At 36.8% G+C, this 23230-nt stretch overlaps 2 protein-coding genes across 5 annotated transcripts in view; both read right to left on the bottom strand.

The window, feature by feature from the left end:
• The window catches only part of scaf8 (SR-related CTD-associated factor 8), a 28764-nt gene extending 18439 nt beyond the window's left edge, over positions 1-10325 (bottom strand). Inside the window, exons 1-2 of one of the 2 annotated variants that reach the window (XM_032547213.1) lie at positions 10191-10325; positions 9399-9482 (exon numbers count right to left, since the gene is read on the bottom strand). In XM_032547213.1, coding sequence (XP_032403104.1) covers positions 9399-9482; positions 10191-10220 — 114 coding nt within the window. In that variant the 5' untranslated portion in view covers positions 10221-10325. Of the gene's footprint in view, positions 1-5729; positions 5824-9398; positions 9483-10190 lie in introns of those variants that run through there. The other variant, XM_032547214.1, reaches the window with a different exon arrangement.
• Positions 10326-12130: 1805 nt separating this feature from the next.
• Positions 12131-23020, bottom strand: ipcef1 (interaction protein for cytohesin exchange factors 1). Of its 3 annotated transcripts, XM_032546717.1 has the most exons (11): positions 22415-23020; positions 20539-20592; positions 20151-20190; positions 19478-19647; positions 15486-15559; positions 14997-15068; positions 14844-14908; positions 14513-14637; positions 13659-14007; positions 13325-13515; positions 13011-13211 (listed from the first exon to the last, which is right to left on the bottom strand). In XM_032546717.1, exons 1-11 carry the CDS (start codon positions 22487-22489, stop codon positions 13011-13013), a joined length of 1416 nt encoding a protein of 471 aa, XP_032402608.1. In that variant the 5' UTR covers positions 22490-23020. The 3 variants fall into 3 exon arrangements, with proteins under 3 accessions (XP_032402609.1, XP_032402611.1, XP_032402608.1); XM_032546720.1 differs by lacking the exons at positions 20539-20592; positions 22415-23020 and adding an exon at positions 20299-20437 and having other exon boundaries at positions 12147-13211; XM_032546718.1 differs by lacking the exons at positions 20151-20190; positions 20539-20592; positions 22415-23020 and adding an exon at positions 19850-20123 and having other exon boundaries at positions 12131-13211.
• Positions 23021-23230: the final 210 nt, after the last annotated feature.

Below are 23230 nucleotides of genomic sequence, written 5' to 3'. Positions count from 1 at the left end.
CAATTACATGTTGCAAAACTATGCAACAGTACCCTCATGCAAAATATTAAATGTTTTGCAGATTCATGAACCAACACACCTGATTTTCTACAGATTGTATAAATACAGAATAATCATATGTTGAGCAAAATGGCTATTGCAGTGTGTGTTTTTCAAACAAAGGCTGGTTCAAGACTTTGTTGGTTGGTCTTGAACCAACCTTTGTTGGGAAGGGGTTTTATTTTCAGTTTGTGAAAATAAAACGCCTTGCTATTTTGTATTGTAAGTAAATTTTAAGTAGAGCAATAGCGATATCCTTTACAATATATATTTTCTTCTTTCAGCTCTTTCTCATCTGTGCTTCCTAAATTCAGTGACCTGTAGCATTTTGGGCAATGTTATTTATGTCCAGTATGAACATCTGCTGCTACTAGACTCTGTCCAATTAGCTAATCATTACATTAGCATGTAAAATGCAAGTTCATAACAAATTTAATATATTAGCCAACAATGTTTGCAGTCCAAACAGTTCTTTGCAAAATGAATATTGCACACATTGATTTCACAATGGCTACTTACTTCCAATATATTGTAGCTCTAACATCAAATGTCCTGTTTAAAGAGATTTAGCACAAATGAGTATCATAAAAAAAAGAAACGGGTTCCTTTGGCTGTGCAGGAGCCTAAACAACTGAATATATTAAAACACTGAGTCAATGAATGAAGGACAACAAACAACAGAAGACATCAGCTGATGACTTCTGTGGTCTGCACTAAGTTACTTTGAGATTGGCGTATTCAGAAGTAAACTGTACATAAAGGGAATAACTATGAACTTCACCGCTTGTCGCCTATTTTGTGTGCTTTTATACATCAACATGGGAGATGTGGAGAATGTAATGAATTTTTAACTTGTTTTGCTTATGTTGTTTGTGTGAATTTCACAACAAGAAATATAGAGGAAGAGGTCTAATCTCTCGAACCAGCTTGTCTTTTACAGTTGACAAACCACATTTACGAGCTTCAATTCATATAAAAACATATTTGAGATATATTGGGTAATTTCTGAACTATTACCAGGTAAAGAAAAGCAACATAAAGTCAGAAAAATGCATTTGAGGTAACAGCAATGGAAGTCTCTTCATTTGTTTACTGTCTGAGCAGAAGATCTGGCAGCTTTCGATAAAGAAAACTGAGTGAATGCTGAAGTTATTTATGTTCTGAAGATCAAGGTTCGGGGGCAACTTTAGAATATTTTATAAGATAATTCTCTTAAAGAAGGGCTGTTGAGAGGTTGTGAGCAGTTAGTATCACACCTGCAGCCGACTAACCCTTTAATAAGCTCGGTTTGGAAAATAGGAATAACAACTGAAGTCAACTCAGACGGAGGAAAAAAAGGAGGACCCTGACATATTTAATCTATCCCACCTTCAAAATGTAATATGAACATTTTCTGAGACATTAAATTAAATGTCACACAGCAGTCACTATGGATAGTGCAGTTATTTACCTAGAAGTGCTCAGTTACAATGAAAAGTTGGTCCATTACCAACAATATTTCATGTCAAGCACATTTTTCAAGAAATGCTAAACTGATCCAAATATTAAATGGTGTAAAAATGCTTCAAGCAGTTGAAGTGATTGCAATATCACACATTTGAATCATTGATATTTATCAGACAGCAAGTTTGCCAGATAAGGTCTAATATTTTTCCCTGTATTTGACATTTTCTCTTTTAAGAAATACCCATGAGTTTTGTAATGATTTACATTCAAAGCAAAATTAGATTAATTAAACTACATCCTGTATTTCAGCACATGCTTTTCATTACATATAATCTATATCAATCCAAATATTTTATGTAAGCAAATATATAATATACTTTGCTTTATAACGCCATTTAAACAGCAAAGCGTAATAATATAATTTGAAGCTGACGGATATACACCCTGGTCTTTTTATTATCTGAAGTTGTCATCTACTGTACGGGAGATACTAACTGCTCCGTGTCTCTCTGTGGAGAGAAATTCAATTCAAAAATTGAATTTCCCTGTTAACAAAAGTACAGCTATGTGGAAAATAACTGTCAAATCAACACTAAATTTAGATTTTAATCCTACAGAATTAAAACCAATTAGAGCTACAATATACTGTATATTAAATCACACTAGTAATCTCAATATAAATGTGAATTTATATTTATTTATATAAAAATCTATTGAATTGCTTCTATACTGGATTTGGAAAGCAAATAGGTTTCAAATCCCATACATGGAAATAAAATAAAATGGGTGGGCAAACCTTTACTGCCTTCAAATTCTAGATTGATGTATCTTTTCAATGGGTGAAAGGCTAAAGCTCAGAGAATGGAGAAAAAGTGTGATGAAGAAAAGAAAGAAAAGACGTATGAGTTGAGTGTAATGGATATCACTATGTCATTATTCGGTGATTGCATTACAACTGGATGTTTTCCTGATATTGTGCAGCTTTAGCAAAATGATCCATCTCTCTTATCCAGTGTCCTTTGAAAAACATGACTTTCATTTTATGTATAACTGCAACATCTGTCACACGAGAACATCACATGAGAAAATGTGAAATATAATTTCACAGCACAGAGAATAAAAAAACAACAAAAAGTTAATTTATTTCAATAATTCAACTTAAAAAGTCAAAGTTGTACTATATAGAATCATTACTCAAAGAGAAATAAAAGTCAAGAAGTGATTTCTGTAAATTTTGATGAATGTGGCTTACAGCTAATATAAAAACCAAAATGTTGTTTTCTCAGAAAATTTACATTTTAAATAAGGTGCAATGTTTGAAACTAAACAGTATGCCTTGTGCTGTACAACATAGATACTCAATATTTGGTTGGTCCTTATTTTGAATGAAAAGCTTCATCAATAATGTGTGGTGTGAAGGCAATCAGCCTGAGTCTCTGCTGAAGTGTTAGGGGAGACCAGGTTGATTTGATAGAGGCCTTTATCCTATCTACATCTGCTCTGTTTTCTTCCTTTTCATAGAATTTATAGGAAGTTTAGTTTAGGCCAGACAGCTAACCAATCACAAGCTCAGAAACGCAGTGTTTCCCACAGTGTATTATAAGCCTGGCGGCCCGCCATGCTTTGCTAGCGTGCCACACGCTGCCCAACGTGTGGCTCTGTCTTCCCTGTAAAGTTTATGTATGTGGTCCCGGTTGGCCGCTGTGTTAGTGGTTAACGAACCAGCGCTAACCTCATCATGCAGGTTCAGCCCGGTGAGGAGCTTTTGCGCTCGCCTCATAGTCGCTGATTTTACATTATTTTATTATTATTATTAGTATTATTTTTCCGGTTAAACAGTGCACCAAACCATATCAAATGCTTTGTTCACTTAGTCAGACAGAGTTACTGTGCATGGCTGTGTGGAGATCTGAAAAACTTGTCCCTCAAACTTGAGCAACCACAACAGTTTCTCTGATTCTGATTAAAAACTCAACAGACACGAAATGGAAGAGCTACTAGAGCCACATTAGCACCATTGAATTAAATCTCCTGATTGTTGCATCTCTGAGTAGTGCAGCACATTTTACTCATGCAGGGCTGGTCCAAGGCTGTATGAGGCCTGGAGCAGAATTTGACTTATGGGCCCCTCTTGCTGCTAAAAACCTCAGCAACTCTAACAGCTTCTGTGTTAGATTTAATCTGGGAGAAGGGAGTAGTTTAATTGGCCAACCTAAAAAGCAATCAGTTATAATTGCAGTTTATTAATTTGTATTTGTGAGGAAACAGAGCTCAAACTCAAAGCATCAGATTGTTGCTATGGTAACAAAAGAATTTAACTATGAATATTGTTGTTTGAACTTTTACAAAGTAAACTTGCCAGCTCCTTAAAATCTTAAACTTAAATGTTAACCAATTTAAATCTTTTAATTTATGTATGTTGAAACCATTAAATCAAATTTAGCAGCATTGATCATCTCAATAAATGTTACATTTATATATCTGTAAACTGTGTTAAAATATTAACATTTATGGGCCCCTGAAGGTCTGGGAGCCTGATGGAGCAGCTGACTTAATTTGGATTAAACAGAAGTGCAAATCAGTGATATTCATTTTAATTGTATTTTTTGATTAGTTGTCTTTAAGACTAGTTGTGGATTTAGATAGCATTTCACTGGAGATGTTTTCTCGTAACATATAATTACCCAGTAATATTTTTACATTTCCTGTCTACTTAACATCTTTAATACAAAAACAAAGTAGACCTAAAGGTGGACCGCCTCGACGCCCCGACCACCAGGATTAGCAAGTTTTTTGGGGGAAACCCTGGAAATGGCGATTAAACTAGGCATTGTTACTTTTGCCAGTGGCAGTGAGTGACAAATCCTGCTTAAAATTGAAATCAGCATCTTAATAAACATGGTCAGTGATCATTTAGAAGGTCCCGGTAGGTGATTGCATTGACTATGGACTTGATAAAAACAAGGAGGACCAACACCAGCACATGACATGGTTGTGGAACCATTATAGTGTAGTGAAAGTAACTTGTATTTAATCTCTTTCCTCTGTTCCTCCAGGCTTTGGTCCCTTGATTTCCAAATGAAATGCAAACTTTATTTTTATAAAAAGGATTTTGAGAAACAGTCCAGTCCTGTTTCCACTTAGCTTCTGGTCCTGCTGTGCTTTAAAGATAAGGACTGCGACAGAGGTATACATCTCAACATCTATGTGTGACGGATCTTTACTCCAGCTACAATACATGTCTTGTGAACATCCCCTCCAAACTTTTGAACATGTTCCATAACAGGAATTTCAGGGGTAAAATTTCCTTTTTTAATATTCCTATGTAATGACGGAATTTTCTGCAATTAGTTTTTCATTAGCTGGAAGCCATAATCATCACATGTAACAGAAATAAGCACTTAAAATGTTTCACTTATTCAAAAATTTATCTAGACCTGTTAGTGTACGAAATGCTAACTACAACAACAAAAAATTCAGAATAATTTGAAGCACACACCGTAATTAAAAATAAAACGGCAGCAGATGGTAATCTCTTTATAGCATTTGATTGAATATTTCATGATCAACTTCCGCTGATCAAAAAGCAATCAACAAATGAGACAAAAGTCCAAATGATACTAAGCTGAGCTCAACTTAGAAAGCAATGCCAGAGTCCAAAAGACAAAAAAGCCTCTCCCTTTCTTCTAATAAGTTGTATTTTAATACACACCAAAAACAACTACCCTCCATCAGATTCATGGCAGAGGAAGAGAATGATTCTCACTGCATATGATAATCATCCACCAATGTATAAAATGCATTCCTAATATTTACTACAACACAGAAACTTTAATAATATTTTCAATACAATGCTCTGTCACGCCCAGTGAATAAATGCAGTACCTGACAGGTAACTGTATTTAATGTTTACTATACAACCTGCATGTCCATTAACCTAAAAGTCAGGAATTTGACATTGTAAAGCAGCCTTAACACAAGCAAATGATTGCTTCAAGCATAATCAATATGACCTTACAACAAAAACCCACTACTGAATTAATCACACCAAAACAACTGCTGCCTTCATACAGTTACTGAAGACAGTATCCAAGATATTGTATTCAGCTTCAACCAATTATTAGCTCAACATCCACCGACGCACGGCAGCACAAACTCTGCCTCCCCTGGTGTGTGGGAGCAAATTAAGATCAAGTGATTTTAGACTTCTATCATCCTCCTTGTATAACAACCCATACTCCTACCTAAGCTGGTTAGGGACTCTCTTATCTCTTTGTAACTCTCTCCACCCCATCCTCCTGCTTCACTTTCAGTGCTTTGGGGGAGCTGGGAGAGCTGCTGAGGGAAGGGGAAACAGGAGTTATTCACAGGCAACACAGAGCAAAAGAACACCAAAAACAACAGATCTGCTAGAGGCAAAAGTGCTATTACAGATTGCAAAGAAAGTAAGGATCAGTAGATGGCTGATGTCCTGAAATAATAATTAGTTTGTAAATGAATAAATGTAGAATAACAAACCACAAGAACAATTTGATCACGTTTTTATAGAGATTGATTGACCTCTGGCCAATCAATCTATTGGCCAGAGGTTGGAGTCATATGATCCGTATAGAAATTGGTATCAACTAGGAAAAGACTGATTGGTGCATCTCCAAGATTTTATTAATGAAAGAAACACTGCACTTAACTAAAAAAACTCATTTTTAATAAGTTCAGCAGTTAATGCTAATATTAAGATTAAATAAGGCTATGGGTCAGGAACTCCTGATCAGTCTTCTTCTGCAATAGCCTACAGACTGGACCAGCATCCAGGAAACCAGCCACAGAGACAAACTACCAAAAGAACTTTATAGGAATTAAAGACAAATGATGATTCAAAAAGGAATTTTAAAAAGATCGAAATGACAGATCTACTTTCCGAAAGATTTCCCAGTTTCAGCTCAAGAGTGAGCTTAATGTGCAAAATAATAAGTATAGATAGGTAACAACTTATTGAGCTGCATGATGACTTAAATTAACAAGTTGGCAAAAGTATTTGATCTTACTTCAGCAAGTCAAATATTTACTTTGAACTCTGCTTCAAAAAGTCAGGATGTTCTGAACTTTCCGGTAAGTTCAGACTCTCCTGCATCCTGGTTAGTTCAGTCCTGTCTTTAAAATGCTGCTGACAGACTGAGTTTTGCTGTGCTTAGAAAAACTCAGTCGTTTTGCATGCATTAAGTTACTGGCTGAGCCAGATGTTTTTTTCCTCAATACAAATGAGCACAAGGACAGCCCAAACATGACACCAATGGAGTTAGTTAATTGAAACTGCCTGTATTACTGTTCTAGTCATTAGTCCGCTGCCTCTTAAGAAACGTAATGTGTGACAACATTCCTTTTCTCCCTCAACATGTCATATGGAGTACAGCAAGAAGGAGCAAACCACTCAGGTTATTTAGAAAATGGTTCACACTAACACTCACTTTCTAGGACACATGCAAACACATATATTAGTATGGGATTCACATTCTGCAACCAGTATAATATTATAATTTGTATAATCTGTTGCTTAAAATTCTGAAAGGATGTGATTTTTACTGAAACAGGCTCCGTTGAAAATCCATGTTTTACATTTTATAAAACGATCTAATAATAAAATTCTTCATATCCGTAAAGAATATTTTTTTTCGCTTCGGAAGCTTGCTTTTCTTGTTTAAAAAAATAGGATAAAAAACAGAAAATAATAAAAATTGCACTATCGCTACATTTGTTTAGATTGATCTTTGACATAACTTAAGGAATAGAAATTAAGAAGGTTCCAAAACACACACACAAAAAAACCTTGGATTTACAAAGTTGTGCAAGTATTTACAAATCAAGGCATATTCCCGTCTGATTCACAGATGTCAAGAACATTAGTTCTCATTCAATTTTTTTAAAGATTTCTTTAGGTCACATGAGTTGCTGCTTTTTGAGTCCTTTTAGCTTACTTTATATTATCAGGCATGTTCTAGTTAAGCTATTATTGATACTACAGATCTTGCACTAATCAGGGCTGGGATTGGGAAGTAGAATAAGGAGCTTTCCAAATAAATTAAGCGACAGGAATATCCTGATTTACCAACCTGATCACATAGAAACAAGTTGGCTTAGATAACTATTTTTCCTATACATGATTTCTTTTATCAATACATGATAAAAGAAAAGATGTATTGAAAACAGATTTTTTGTAATGCTACAAGTTATCCTTGTCTGGTATTAAAATGTATTCGATGACCTGAAATGGCATAAACAGAAATAATCTGTAAGGGTGCCCATTACTTTTCACAGTCCCGTATGTGCAAGTTTGATTTTATTGGCATAAAATATACTTTCCCCCAAAAATGCCAGAAGAATCTTAAGCCAACCATTAAAAAACAAGTAAACCAAGAAAAATAACATTGATCACATCAATGTTGAAGACAGTATACAGAAAACTATTGACAAAAAGCAATAGTTTAAAATATCCCACAAAATCAGAAGAGACAAAGATGGCAATTGTTGCATAAACTTCATATGAGAAGTAAGATCATATTTTCACCACAATAAGAGATCTATAAAAAAATTAGGCAGGCTAATTTATTTCACAGATAAAATAGCACTTGTGTAATACTTTCAGAGTAGCACGACTGGAACACACGAGTATCTTCAAAAATAAAAAAGCGTAGTAGTAGCCATCTCTGGCCAGGTACATTTTAGCAATTACTATTACTGCATTATGCTCACAACTTGTACATTTTGTGTGTAAGTTGCATAGCAATTTTATCATAAGTGAATACCATTAAGTTATGCTTCCAAACCCAGTAGGAGTTACACAAGTAAATAAGACAAAACTGAACCTAATATAAGTTTTGCAGCCTGTAATTCAGCTCCTGGTTGAAGAGCTATTTTACTGCCTTTGAAGAGTCAAAGAACTATTAATTGGCTATAACTCCAACTCTAAAATACTGTGGCAGGTCAAAGCTAGACTGAACTTTTCTACATCCAACAGATGTTCTATAAAACCAGTACTGAGGTGAGATACAAGTTTTGTTTTTCTTAGTGAGTTTAGTCTAAAATGAACAAATCTTTTAAAACTCTTTTAAACCTCTACAAAATAGGCCAAAAACTGAACTACAGCTGAAGTTATGAATGCTTGCAGAAACTTACCCGAACAGCCCTATCAAGCTGTATTTTTTTTTTTTTCTGTAATAGTTTCTGTACAGTTTCAGGAGCTATAAGCACAGATTTGAGGTACGACTCTTATGACATCAGTAAAACATACAGCTGCAATATTTCTGTTGGTATTTTCATTAATAACATGTTTTAAAGGTTTATTAGATGTCCTCTCCAATTGATGTGAGCATTAGCATCTCAGTTACCAAACTCTCTATCAGGTATGGAAATGAAAATACGTTCTTACACCTTAATAGATCCCAGGGGAAAATGATGCTCTACTAAATATTGCATCCAAGCAGTCCTTTGCGAAATTGATGATGATTATGAGTTGACATAGAAAGAAGCTCTTACTGTGAGCCACCAATATTATTTGACGACTAAATACTACACATGGGTAAAAATACCAAGAAATTCCAAGACACAAACTGGTCCATTCTGATGCACTATAACAGTACACATAATATTTTATTTTTTATTTCAATACTTGGAAGCTGGACTTTTAAGAAATCCTTTATTATTTCTAGCTGAACAGAAAATATTCCCTACAATAAATGTGATTTAAAGAATTAAATCTTGAAATTAGAGGTCATTTTTATTTCAGAGTTAATTTTGGATCTACATAAGTTGATTGCTTAGCAAACATAAAGGGTAGGATTTAATAAGTGGACAACAATTTGCTTCAGTGAAGTTTGCTTTATTCATTAGTTACCTGTCTCATCCATTAATATACTTACTTTTATGGCCTTGATTCCTGACTTGGTGATCTGAGTCATCTTGGCCTTAGAGATGGGTGGCTTGTACTCAGTCAATGTGTACAGCTGAAACATAAGAGAACACACAACGTCACAAAAGGGGAAAACTTAATATTTTGCCATTAACCAAATGTGACCAAGTACTCTTCTGCAGATTCATCTACAAATTAGCCTTATCACAAAATTAACGCAGAGAAAAATAATACATTTTCTGTAGCTTGTGGAGAATAGATAGCAAACGGATGTCTGTGTCTGTACAGCAGTGCTTGTTTTAGCAATGAGCCACATTATAGCTAAACGTATTATTTAGAAAACATTTGGACGTGTAATATAATTCATTTAGCATAGCCTTCTTAATAAATGCAAATATAAACAAAATACAATGTCAAATTCACAGAAAAGTTAGTGAAGAGGTGTTTTATCATCTTTAATATTAGTTAACACAACAAGTTATCACGTAACTGGCGTTGTTTCGCTAGCATGCAGCTAGTTTGTAGCGTTTAACATTTGCCTTCCCAAAATTAATATTAAGAGATTTTCACTCAAATGGGGTGTAGCGTAAGAACAATATCCTGTTCACATTTGAACACATGACGGTGTATTACATATGAATAACAGAGTAGGTAATGATAGTGTGCGGCCTTCTGTGATACAACCCTCCTCTCCCTCTTTACTACCCCGTTGCTAACGTAAGCTAACTAGCTTCTGAAAATCAGAGTCAGACAACAGATACGCGAACTGTTCGGGATTTTTTTCCACTGGTTCCACACAAACCTCGTTGTTAAAGGCTTTGACGGCCTCCATGGTGTTGCGTTTCGGCTCGCAGCTCACTGTAAATATTTAAATATATCTCCTCTATAACCGGTGCATGCTCGGTGTTTGGTGAGATGGAGGAGAGTGGCAATATGGCGCATAACCTCAATGGGGAATTTGAAGTGAGACGCGCGACTCCTAGAGGCAGCTCTTGGGAACTATATGTTGTAACACAGCAATATCATCTGTGCCCTGCAAAAGTATTCATATCCCCACAGCTTTTTTTAAAAAATTTTTTTAAATACCGTCACATTAGAAGCACATACTTCTATTTTCATTGCAATTTTTATGTGGCTGACCAACACAAAGTAGTACCTAAATGGGAGGTAGAAAGAAACTTTTGGAAATAAAATCCTGAGAAATGTGGCATATATACATATTCAACCTCTTTAAGTCTGACACCCCTAAAAGTAACAAAAACAAAAAATGCCTGTAGAAGTTGGCTAATTAATAAATTAAGGCTTGAGTACTTTTGCTGCAGAACATAAACAACAGAGGTGGGTATCCAAAACTTGCTCACAAGTAAAAGTAGCACTACTCATATTTTTTCTCAAGTAAAAGCAAATAATTCCAGTCCAAGAAATCACTCAAGAGCAAAAAGTATTCCAGAAAAAGGCAACTCAAATACTAACAGATTATAATATCTGATTTAACATTTTAAAACAATTTCATCAGACAGAAAATGTAAATACTCCTTGTTTAAAGGTCCCAGATAAATCTGTAATACATTTTAAAACAGGGTTATGCTACAAAGCGATATCCAAGGCTTAAGGCATCTCTCAGTGCACTGTTTAATTCATCATCTAACTAAATGGAGAGAATATGGAACATTTAGACAAAACAGTATGAATACTGACCTGGTCTGAGCAAAATGAACCATTAATCAGAGAGGCACAGGTGGAAACATCAGTTGTAAGGGGACACGGCACGCATGTGTAGGGAGGTGCTCTGGTCAGATTAGTCAAAAACTCAGCTTTCTGGCCTACATGAAGATGCTTTGTTTGAAGAAAAACAAACACTCCATGTGAAACTGAACAAATTATATTCATAGGTAAGCATGGTGATAGCAGCATCATGGCACATGAACATTTTCTTTTTCAATAATATGGGTGGTCAGAAGTGAAGGGAAGTTAAATGAGGTAAATACAGGCCAAATCTATGAAGTAACCCTGCAAAAGAGTTAAGAATGGGACATGACACTCTACTTATCTTAAATATACAACTGGAGCTACAATTTAATTGTTTATGTCAAAACAACTGTATTAAAATAACCTAGACATAAATCTACATGAAAATCATTTGCAAAAGTTTAAAGCTGTTGTTTGCATCCTTCATTCAATATGACTGAGCATGGAACTTTTCAGTTTTTGTCTTGTTATTTTTATTCTGCAAATCAAGGTTCTGTAGATATACAAACTGACAGAACAGCCTGGAATTTTTGGCATCGCTTTATTTCTTTTTATAGCAAAAACAAAAGAAAAAAACACTACAATTACACATTCATTATTATTAACATATTTATACTAAACTATAACATGAAGGAAATATATATATATAAAAACGTGCACATGGAGCCAGTCTGGACTCTCTGTCATATTCTGTAATAATCCATGTTCAAGGTTGAATCAGGTACCTAAACCTGTTCCTGGAAAATCACATAATAAGGGATATCTTTCTTGCTGTTTGATAAGCTCAAATCTAATGAAAAGTTCAAATTAAAATTAGTGACATTTTACAAAATATTTCACAATAGTTTTGCAGGACAAATGTAATAATTTGTAAAGGTTTGCTAAAAATTAACAGTGCCAAAACTGAAAGCTGACAAACTTCTTCTTTAAACAGAGATGCTGTGTTTATTGGTAATGTGAAGTTAAATGTCACTTTAGTTTTATTTTTGCATATTTTAGAGTTGAATTATTTACCTATTTGTATTTAAACTTTGATGGTTCCCTCAGTTAAAATTTGACCCTATCTGAAAGACAGTTGGTGCTAATATTTCATTGCATTAGCCAATAGTGATTGCACTTTCTGTACACATACAGGGCAGTAATGCTAAAGAATACTACCAAGTATTTTTTCACACTAAAATAAACATACTGCCAACATTTACGGTCTCAAGGCAAATGTCTAGTGTTTTAGGTGAGTTTTAAACTGAATAGCGACAATAATTTGACTCCTATTTATCTGAAATTATCAGGATGTGATTTATTCTAACTACAGGGTTTATTGTTCAGTCAGAACAGTTAATATAAAGCATGATGTGACATCTACAGCACAAGGAAAGAATCATGGCTCCTGGATTGCTTGTAACAGGCACAGATGGTGCATGGCACCAATAATTAGCAGACAACAACATTCTGGGAATTTGTTCCCTGCAGATGAAAACAAAGTAGATAAATTACACAGTAAAAAACAATACCAAAAACAAACAAAAAACAGTGTTTCTGTAAATTCTGTTCCATACAATCAGAGTTTATGCAAAGGTTCTGTGAATTAAAATGTTAAAAAAGACTAAGCTCTGAAAAATTAGCCGACTCTACCAAATGGCAAGTAAAAGTAATACTAAAACAGAAATCACATTTTCATGTGTATTGCTCATGTTTCCAAGTCAATATGAAACCTAAAACAGAAAAAAAAAAAACACTTTACAGATGCATGTTAAACAGCAGTTAAATATGCGTTTACATGGAACTGAAGTGTCATCTGACTAAATCACAGCAGTGAGTGTATGTAATCATGAGGTCCAAGTCCAAACACAGTAAACTAAGTCAGGGGGACTTCTTATAAACTGGTCTCTGAAACAGGGGCAGTGGTGACTGATGCTGCAGCTGTCACAGCCTCTGGCGCCCCCTTCTGGTCGTCTTTGACGCAGATCTCCACCATCAGTGGTGCGTTGGCTTCCTTCCACTCTCTGAACTTGTCTGAGGTAAGCTCCGGGTCACACAGCACCTGCTCTATTGCCTGCAAGTCCGCTTCCTTAGACTGTGACAAAAGAAAGAAAAGAAAAATGAGAGAGAAAATCTATCCTTTTGAAATCCACACAACAAAATACCCAGATGATTTCAAAACCTCAAAAGTGTTTCTGTACTGTTTACCTTTAGCGTGCTATTGAGTGCCCTGATATGGTGTAGCTTATCGTTAACGGTCTGGTTTTTACAGCGTTTAACAAAAGAAGCCCTGAATTCCCTTTTTGTGGATGGTTTCCGATCCCCTATTGGTGAAAGGCTGGCCTCCTTTAGATGAATGTACAGCTTTTCCATCTCATCAGAGCTATTCCCACGACTGCCTGCAAGAGGATAAGGTTACAATTTATTATGCAGCCCATTTGCATAACATAAAGTCCAAGGGGGTTTTAAGGTAGACATCAACTTTGGGGAAAAACACATAAAGGTAGGAAAGCAAATATAGAATAAAACAAGAAACATTCACCTGCACTTTGAGGACCTAAAACATCCCTCTGCTCCTCCCCATGAGCTGCTGGGTTCTCTTTGTTGGACCCATTTGAGTCTGTGGAGCTCTTAGGAACCGAGCTTTCCGACACTGCTCCCACTTCCGTTCTCCCTTGTGGCGGTCGTTGAGTGTGAACCTGGACCGAGCACACCACTGCTGTCTCACCGGCTGGAGTAGAGGACGCCTGTGAGACAAGGTCCATCCAGGACTGCCGTTGCTTAGCGAGCGAAGAGGCGGAGCTCTGCGACGTCATCGTACTGACGGGGGAGGAGAGCGAATCGCTGGCTACTGCAGGAGCTGTGGAAGAATATGGTGGTGGTACAGTACCCTTAAAGAGAGAAAAGAAATTATGTGTTTGAGGCATTCGTATGTCTTAAATTTCTTAAATTGGGCTAAGTCGCAACCAAAATCTGTATTTTATTGGGTTTTTTTTTTATATGTGATATTCCAATGCAAAGTGCCACATATGTGTGAAGCACAATGACAACACATAGAAGTCACATAAGTAGTACATGGGTTTCACGAGCGTGTAAGTTAATCTCGGTATTGAAAGTAGCTGGTCCATGAAGGCATCAGAGACACTAAACTTATGAATTTTACTTAAGAACATTGAAATCCATGTGTTTTCCTTTCACTTCATAGTTATGCCCTAAATAGTGTTTTGATAACAGCAAGAACTGGAGTTTACCTTTGTAACATGAACTTGAAAAGGGAACTTCGCAGCCCTTTTCCAATACTTTTTGCAAATACTTTTTGAAGACACACGTTTAAACCCATCGACCAAAACAAATCAAGGAATGAGGTAGGTGCTATTTTTAGGAATCTTCCCTTACCTGATGTGTGCTCCCAGGTGGATTAGATGCATCCACAGAGTCCCGTAGGGTCTGCTCCGAGTATGGCGGAGGGGGGATCTCTGTGCTCTCTGCTTCTTCGTGATCGCTGGCTTCACTGTAACACTCTGAACGTCCACATTGGTTTGAAGAGAAACATGATAAAAATGCATGAATTTATAGGATGACGCACTGACTAGAAAACAAAAATTGACCACAGGACGTTGCTCTAATTTGGCAGTGTGGCATATCTCCTGTGAATCAGCCACAAACGCTGCTCTAAATTTAAGACCACACCTGGCAACAAAACACATGTTGAGCACGGGGGGCTTACCAGCTGCTGTGGTTTGATCTGTTTGCTCATAATTAATGGAGGCCAGCCCGAGCTTGTTCAACCAGCTGAGAAGAACAAACAATTCATCTTTAAACATACGATATTAAGAAAAACCATCAGCTTTCATCTTAGTTATATCCTAATGTAACTTACAGATTCATGTCCTCGTGGTTCTCAGCAGCAAAATAAAACATCATGACCTGAGGATGGCAGGCTTTGAATGCACTGTGAGAGACAGGAGAGCATTTAGAGAGGAAGTTCATAGAAACTTTAATGCACAAGATTGCAACACCCACAGATTAGCAACTGTGGATTACTGTTCTCAGTACATGAATGATATTTCTTGTGGTTCCAAACTACTTTTAGTAGAAAGCTTCATGTTTTTTCTGGTAAGAGATATGCAAAAATAAAGAAAGAATCTAATCCTATGATGAGATGTGATCAGTGGAAAAAGGAAGTGACTTTTCAATTTCAAAGATCGTTTCAGAACAATTTCGTAAATAAACATTTCCTGGCACAGTGTGTGGGAAAACCTCCTATGACACCCAGGCTGTTGGTATAAATTAAGTCTCATGTTTAGCTAAACAGATGAGATGCTCAATCACAACATCATCATCCTGGAAAGGAAAACTTTGAGCTTACTGCTTCTTCTTGCACTCGATGGCTACATCTATCACGAAGTTTGCGAGGTCAATGTAGCCCTCTGCTTTCTCCGCCTGCAACACAGGAATTGAATGATAGTTAGCTCTAAGACATAGCGATGGTTTTCAAACCACTTCCTGGCAACACCTGTCGCCCAGCTGCAGCCGGTGATGGTGACATACATTAGTCCTGACCAAAGCCATCACACCCGTAGCAGTCATGAAAAAAAGTATTTGACGACTTACAAATTTGTTAGATGATTGCTTCCGTTTTTGACATTTATCACACTTCAATGTCTTAGATCAAATGAATTCAATAGTAGAAAAGGGCAAACTAATACAAAACACAGAAATGACTCATCCTAGATGCCAGAAAAGAACATGTAACCGATCCTTTGCCTCAGTGAAGGTCGGTCTTTATGATCAGTATCATGAAACAAGAAATTTTGTTGTAGTAATATAATATGCATATTTGCTTCACAGTAGAGTAGAAGACTACTCTGGCTGTAAGCTGTTCATAGTGATCAACCGGAGAGAAAACCTGGGGAAGAAATGTCTCTGTGATTTCTGCCAGTAGCTCTTTGTAGTGCTGACCTGAAGGTAAAGGTTTAAACAGTTTGTGATCAGGATGTTGGGGTTTGCAGAGATGTTCGCTGCACACAATTTCTGGAAAAGGGCTTCATCCCTGTGGTCAAACATGGAGGGAGCAGTATGAGGATCATTGGGGGTTACCGTACTTAGGATTTGATTTAAGAATTTTATTTGATCAATATCTTATTTTTCTAGTGCAGTGCCATGACATATTTTACAATGTGTGCGTTTTATCATTAAGTAGTATTTGTGTTTGTGGGGCTCTGATTGTAGGCAGACATAGATTTATAGTCAAAAGTATGTGGTGTGAATTGTCTAAAAACCTTTTTAAATCACCTTTAAAGTGATCACAATAAAAATGGCAGAATAACATGATGAAACTTAAAGGCCATTATTTCCAATGCCTAAGCTTAAGAGCACTTGGCTCATACAGCAGAAACTCTCACAGTGTACATGATTTTTAGAGACAATAAATTATCCGCAAGCACAAATTTATCACTTCACATAGACCATCATTTCACAAGACCACTTAATGGCCTCACAATCTCAGAAAAATACCTTTGTTGAGTTGAAAGCAGATCTGATGAATGATCTTTATATTTTAATAAAGTCAAATGAGAACTTGCATGTGTACATTTTCTTGTAAGTATACAATACAAATCACACAAGCAAGCGCACTGCTAATTCGCTTTGGTCAAAAGGAATTGAAATTCAGGTGGTGTGGCAAGGCTTTGAACAAGCTGTTGAAATTTAAAAACCCTCCAATTTGACTGTACGATTCTTTAAAGAAGAGTGGGCCAAAATTTCTCTACAGCAACTCAATGTTTGAACAACCAGTTACTGGGTTTAAGGAGTCATTACTTTTTTATATAGGACCAGTTTGATTTAGATGCCTTTTTCCCCTCACTCAGGTTATCTTTTTGATACATTTGTTTGATAATTAAAACACACAAGTGTGATGAAAACAGCAAAAACAGAAGAAATCTCTAAAGAGGAAAAGATTTTTCATTTTTACTTTATGCATGCATGTATGTCTGTCTGCATCTATGCTGACAGTCTGGTAGTGACAAAGACACATACAGGAAACACAGTGCAGTTCCTGTTGCGGCAGCGTGACAGAGGTTGAAGAAGCAAGTATGACTCGTCTGACGTTCATACCACTTCATTGTGCGCTTATAAGGTAGGGTGTTAAATGTGTGAAGTGCTAAACAGATCGAAAGCTTTACTGACGATTTTGTTTGCTACTGCAAGCAAGAATGTATAAAAGGACAACATTTTAATGTTTTTTTTTTTATTTGTCTTAAATAAATGTGAATAAGAAAATTAATCTCTTTGCATAGGCTGAAATATCAGTATGAACCCCAGTAGTTATTCAAAATAACAGCTTCATTAGAAAATTATTGACTAAGCAAAACCAAAATAAATTTTTTTGTATAATTTGTGGCCAAAGCTTCATGCAACTCATCTCCACTACTGTCCAAAAATAAAATAGAACAACTCTGCAATTCCACTTCTCATTCTCACATTTATTTGGTCATGAATGTATTTATTCATGATTCCAACCAGGGAACACATTATCATCGCAAGTGCTTCAAGATCACACTGAAGACAACACTCTTCAATGTGGATGCGGTTGCTAAGTGAATAAGACTTCTAGTTGCTGCCTGGTGTTTAACAAAATGAAATAAAAGGGAATGAACATTAAAGATTTATGAACCAATTTAAAAGGCAGATTTATTTTTAATATGTCTTTGAATCATTCATGCTGTGGAAGGGTGAGAGCAGTAGACAACAAGAAGGTGAAACACAGAATGATAAAATTACTCTTTGATTCTTCTGAGATTCCAGTTTCTGTCCTTATGGAAAAAGCTGAGATTTGCAGAGAACTACCAAAACATCCATATTCAGAGATAAGATCAAGAGTCAACATTCTTCAGGGAATACTGGTCAGACTATTTGCCAAATAATTATGACAAACTCCTCAGTTATTTAGTTCCTTCTTTAAAATAACTCTTAAATTCTTTTGTTTTTTAAAGTAACTGCACACTCAAAGATACAGCATGCCATCGCATCTGCCCACAGTGACCTCTAAAAGTAAGAGCTAGCAACAAAGCAATTGTTCTTCTTTACCGTTTCAGTAAAGATAGAGTCTGCAGACACAAAGTCTACAGCTCCCATGTCACATCACCCTGACACAGCACTTAACAGCAATTTACAGAGCCACGTGTGATATCGTTTCGATAAACAACATCCAAAGTGAGAAACAAATTTTCCATGCTGGCCAAACCAAAGAAAGGTCATTTGTTGTATATTTTTTTTTCCCACACTACCTCACTGTAATAAACCAACACTAAAATAATGTCCAAATATGGACTGAAAACGCACGGCTTTGAACTATTTTTAAACAAAATAAGATTTGTAAAATGTTGCGTGATATCGTATTTTGCCCCTTTTCTCCTGTTAACCCTAAATAAAATCCAGAAAGGCAAGCTAATAGAATATTTTAATTGAAAACTTCTAAAATGCCAAAATAAGGGCTTTTTATTGTGGGACATACTCAAAGGACACCGAAAGCCCCATTATTTAAATAAAGTGGAGAACTTCACTTGGTTGTCACATTACAACCATAAATAATGATATTGGATTTAATTCCAATATGATTATGGAGCAACACAAAGTAGTGCATAAAAAGAGTGAGAAAAGAATACGCCATCATTTTCAAATGTTTTTAAAACTAAGCTTCTCAAAAGTGTGGCCTACATTTGTATTTATCCCACAACAGTTTGATACCAATCCATAAAATTAAGTGCAACCATTGTCGTGTTAGAATCATAAACAAAATACATCCCATCCATCCATCCATCCATTTTCTGTTCACCCTTTGTCCCTAATGGGGTCGGGAGGGTTGCTGGTGCCCATCTCCAGCTACGTTCCAGGCGAGAGGCGGGGTACACCCTGGACAGGTCGCCAGTCTGTCACAGGGCAACACAGAGACATACAGGACAAACAACCATGCACACGCACACTCACACCTAGGGAAAATTTAAAGAGACCAATTAACCTGACAGTCATGTTTTTTGGACTGTGGGAGGAAGCCGGAGTACCCGGAGAGAACCCACGCATGCACAGGGAGAACATGCAAACTCCATGCAGAAAGACCCCAGCCGGGAATCGAACCCAGGACCTTCTTGCTGCAAGGCAACAGTGCTACCAACTGTGCCACTGTGCAGCCTAAAATACATCCCAATAATATAAATGTTGATGTTGTGCTTGTAACCTAGACAACAGGATAACTGCAGCTAATAAACACTCTACATGTTCAACATCTTGAGCAACTTTTTAAAACATTTCACACAAAAAAAGGCGCAGCAGGCTATGCATCAAACATTATTCTTTACTCACCAACTGGTTGGTGTACCAGTAGAGTGCAGTTTTCTTAAGGACAAACCAGTACTTCTTCCATTTGATTCCCAGGAAACCCTTGGTCTCCTTCTTTCTGTAAAGCCAGCCCTGGTGGTCCGGTTGACCAAGCTCTTTGACGGAGATTCGTCTTCTACTCATGGTACCATTGCCTGTGCACAGATAAGGCCTGTACGTGAGTCCACAGAGACCTCGCTACAAGCAAATGAAGCATTAGCTGAAGCACCTAGGTGAAGTCCAGCATCCTAGCTGAGACACACACACAAATAAAAAAATTTCCATCCCAGCCAATGTAGGTCACTGAAATGACAAAACTAAAATAAATAAAAAACAACCCCCCTCCCTACACAGCACCTAGAACTTGGTCTGCTCTGAAGTGCTGTGGTTCAGTAATCTTCCCCTGATGAGATAATTTACCAGACACCATTGACAAGCAAAAAAAAAAAAAAAAAAAAGTTACACATTCAGAGATGAAGAGAGACGATGCAGAACAGCAGAGCATAAAAGAAGTGAAGTGAAAATAACTGTGGGTTGTCTAAAATCCCTCTGCGCACACTAATTGTCCTGTTGCTTCTCACACACGCCCACCGGTGGTCAAACCTACAGCGGAAAGGCAGCACCTGCTGCAGACGCAAAGCAAAAAGAGCCAGCTTACCCCCTCGGTTCTTCTTCTTCGACTTGTGCCTCAGGGAGACCTTTCAGAGAGGACAACAGCGAGAAGGAAGACAAGAAGAGAAAACCGTCACATGCAACAACTGAGACGAAAACGCTCGCTGAACATCCTGTTTCTCACATGCACCGACTTCTTTTTCTTGCTCCTCTCTGACTTTCAGCTTCTGCCTAGTCTTTCTATCTATTCTTCATTTCCCCTGCCACCATGGGATTTTAAAACGAGAAAAGAAAAAGACAGGAAACTGCCCTCTCGCCTGTTGTAGAGGCTTGTAAGCTTTGATAATTCGTATATCAAGTTCTGTCATAATAAAATAGCAGAAGCAGAAGTATCCCCTCTGTAAATGTCACACAAAAAAAAGACGGGTACTCACAGGATTGTAGTCGTCAGCAGCCATCGAAGGACTCACAGACAAAGGGAAGGCAGCCTGTTGAAAGAAACCAGAAGAAAAACGCATTGACAGGTGTGTAGGTTGACAACATTTCTCCCCAGATAATGGGGCAGTAATTGTTTTTTTTTTTTCCTTTTGTTTCTTCAAAAGGAAGTGGCGTCATAGGCACAGAAGTACTGACAATGTTTTTTTTTCAAACCTTTGCAGAAATAAAGAAGAAGAATAAAGAAAATGTTGAATTTCAACATGCAACGGGAAGTTGAGTCAGAAAAAAGGCTAAAACCTATCAAGTTGAGCTCACACACACCACTGACTCACAGCTTGTGCAAAGATGTCCACTGTCAGAAGTTTCTGTCACACTGTGACACACAGATGAAGTAAGTAACATGGAATCCGAGCAGCGCAGACAGAACTCCTTTTCGGTTTCTAGGTACCAAAACTCATTTTCTGGGGGGACGTGCATGACATGTTCAGTTTTGCTGTTCAACATCCTAAAAGAACAAGGCTGCATTGAGAAATCTAGCCTGCAATTATTGGTAAACTTCCTCTGTGCTTTTAAGTTCCTCATTTGTGAAGTTAAAAAGCTCCCACTGTGAACAAACACTTCCAGCAAATAAGTTTAACCATTTTCACAGCTGAAAACCCCTTCATGATGCCTCGCACTGCTTCTACATTTTCCGAGAATTTAGAAAATCTCTGCGATGCAGATCTTCCGAAACTACAGGTGGATCTCAATGAATTGGAATAAAATGATGAAACTTCAAAAAATTTCAAAGACTACACAATCATTAAAAAATTTGACTGTGACAGTTGTCAAGCAGGCAGCTGACGTATTTCAAGCATATTAGTGGAAAGTTGAGTGGAAGAAAAAGCATGATAGACAAAGGTGCACAAGCTAAAAATGCATATTCATATGATTATGGCTTGAGAATTAAACCATAAAATTTTACTTCTCAGACATTCAGAAAATGAAACCAACATATTTATAATAAAAAAAAATCTAATAAAAAGTATTTATAAATCAGAAATGTTGGGTTATTGAAAAGTATGCCCATGCACAACAAATGAGGTAAGTTTTCTGCAGTCAAATGCAGCGACAGAATCGGCAGGTCCTGCTAGAGTATGAAATAAGCATCATAAACCTTTTTCGCATAAGAAAGCATGAAGTGCTTTTCAAGTATTGTCTGCTTGGCCTCTGTCAAGTCAGAATCTTCTCCATGACTGTGTAGGCCATAGCATAGCATTTCTATATTAATCAGTTTTAGTATCTGTCCCCTTTCCCCCTTTTTCTTTTTGTGTTTTCAGTAGCTGTGAGAAATACGTGCCTCATCAATGTAACAAATCTGTCATTTTTAAACATAAAATTGTAAATAACTAAACTTTCTGATTATATCTCAACTTCCAGAGACGCTTCAGCTGATTTAGATCTTTAGGAGACGCAGAAGTGGCTATTCCTTTAAATGGAATAATCACTCAAAACAATTTCCTAACAGTACAGGACAGGGTGGTTTTCACCCAGTTTAGTACCAGTTCACTGCGGAAGAAAATAAATCCAGGATACAGATTTTCATCAGGTGTCTTCAATTCTCTAATCCTAAAGTTGTTTTCTCTCCACTTCTCTTACATAACACGTGAGTAGCTATCAAATCGTGTTTCCGGTGCGTTTGAGCTCTTTTGATCAACATCGCCACTCTAACCACAGCAAAAAACCAGACACTGTGAGCTGTGCATGTAACTCTCGGTGTTAAGTAACATAGCTTCCTGATTGCTTTTTTTTCCCCCTTTCCCTACCGAGTAAAGTCAGTAAAGAGAATTCAAAAGCTACTCCAACACAATTAAAATGAAGCACGTACTCTACCTGCCACCACAATCTCAGTGAATGTAGTTTGACCCGAATTCTCCGTTCAAAGTCTGACCAAACCTTGATGAGCATGTTTGTGTCAAGACAATTAGTGTGGGCACAAGGAAGTTCTACTGGTTTTAGTTGAAGTCGAGGTTATTCTGGGTGTAACCCTGCACATTTCAAATTAGGTTTCTTCGCCCGCTGTGTTCTTTCTAATGGTTATTAGAGGTGCATTTTATCGTGTTGTTCCAGGCAGGCAAAATTCCTCCTTTCTCCCCGGAGAGGTGAACTAGCAGTTACAGCTTGTTACCACTGGGTGTCGCGACATCCCCACTATTCAATATCTTTAGTCACGTCAACAAAAAAAGAGTGAAATGGACTGAAAATGAGTCTCTTTAAAATGCCGAACTTTATTGTGTCGTAGATTAGACAAAAGCTTTTGACACTTTTGTCTCATCTGATTCTCACATGGCTCAGCAACGAGATGGGAATCTTCTTCATTGGATCCAATAGGCTGCATTGTGAAATAAATACTTCTTCAACCGGAACAAAACTCAAATATCTGCAGCTGCATCTCAAATAAATTGAGAATCATTTAAAAGTGTAGTAATTCGATCTAAAGACTAAATTTGCTTCAACGTGAATTACATTTACATTCAAATAAAAATATTTAAATATAACCATTTTTGATTCAAATTAAAATTTAATCTCAATTGCTTTATTCTAGTGTCATCTAGATTGGACTCAACAAATTGGTTCTTTCGATTATTAATTTCAGCTGCTTAGATTTTCAAAATGTCAAGTAAAACATTTTTCTGTGCAGAAACAGGG

Source organism: Xiphophorus hellerii, chromosome 19 (assembly GCF_003331165.1).
Source record: "Xiphophorus hellerii strain 12219 chromosome 19, Xiphophorus_hellerii-4.1, whole genome shotgun sequence".
NCBI lineage: Eukaryota > Metazoa > Chordata > Actinopteri > Cyprinodontiformes > Poeciliidae > Xiphophorus > Xiphophorus hellerii.
Note: the sequence above shows the minus strand (reverse complement) of the source record. Positions and strands in the feature narration are given on the sequence as shown.

Bases quoted from the DNA above. Each gene is read 5' to 3' on its own strand.
- ipcef1 (XM_032546717.1), bottom strand. From the start codon at position 22,489: ATGCTCATCAAGGTTTGGTCAGACTTTGAACGGAGAATTCGGGTCAAA. The intron at 19,648-20,150 runs GTAAGCTGGCTC...ATCTGTGCACAG, and splicing joins GAAGAAGAAGAACCGAGGGG to GCAATGGTACCATGAGTAGA. The intron at 13,516-13,658 runs GTGAATGTTTCT...ATCCTCTTGCAG, and splicing joins TTTAGGTCCTCAAAGTGCAG to GCAGTCGTGGGAATAGCTCT.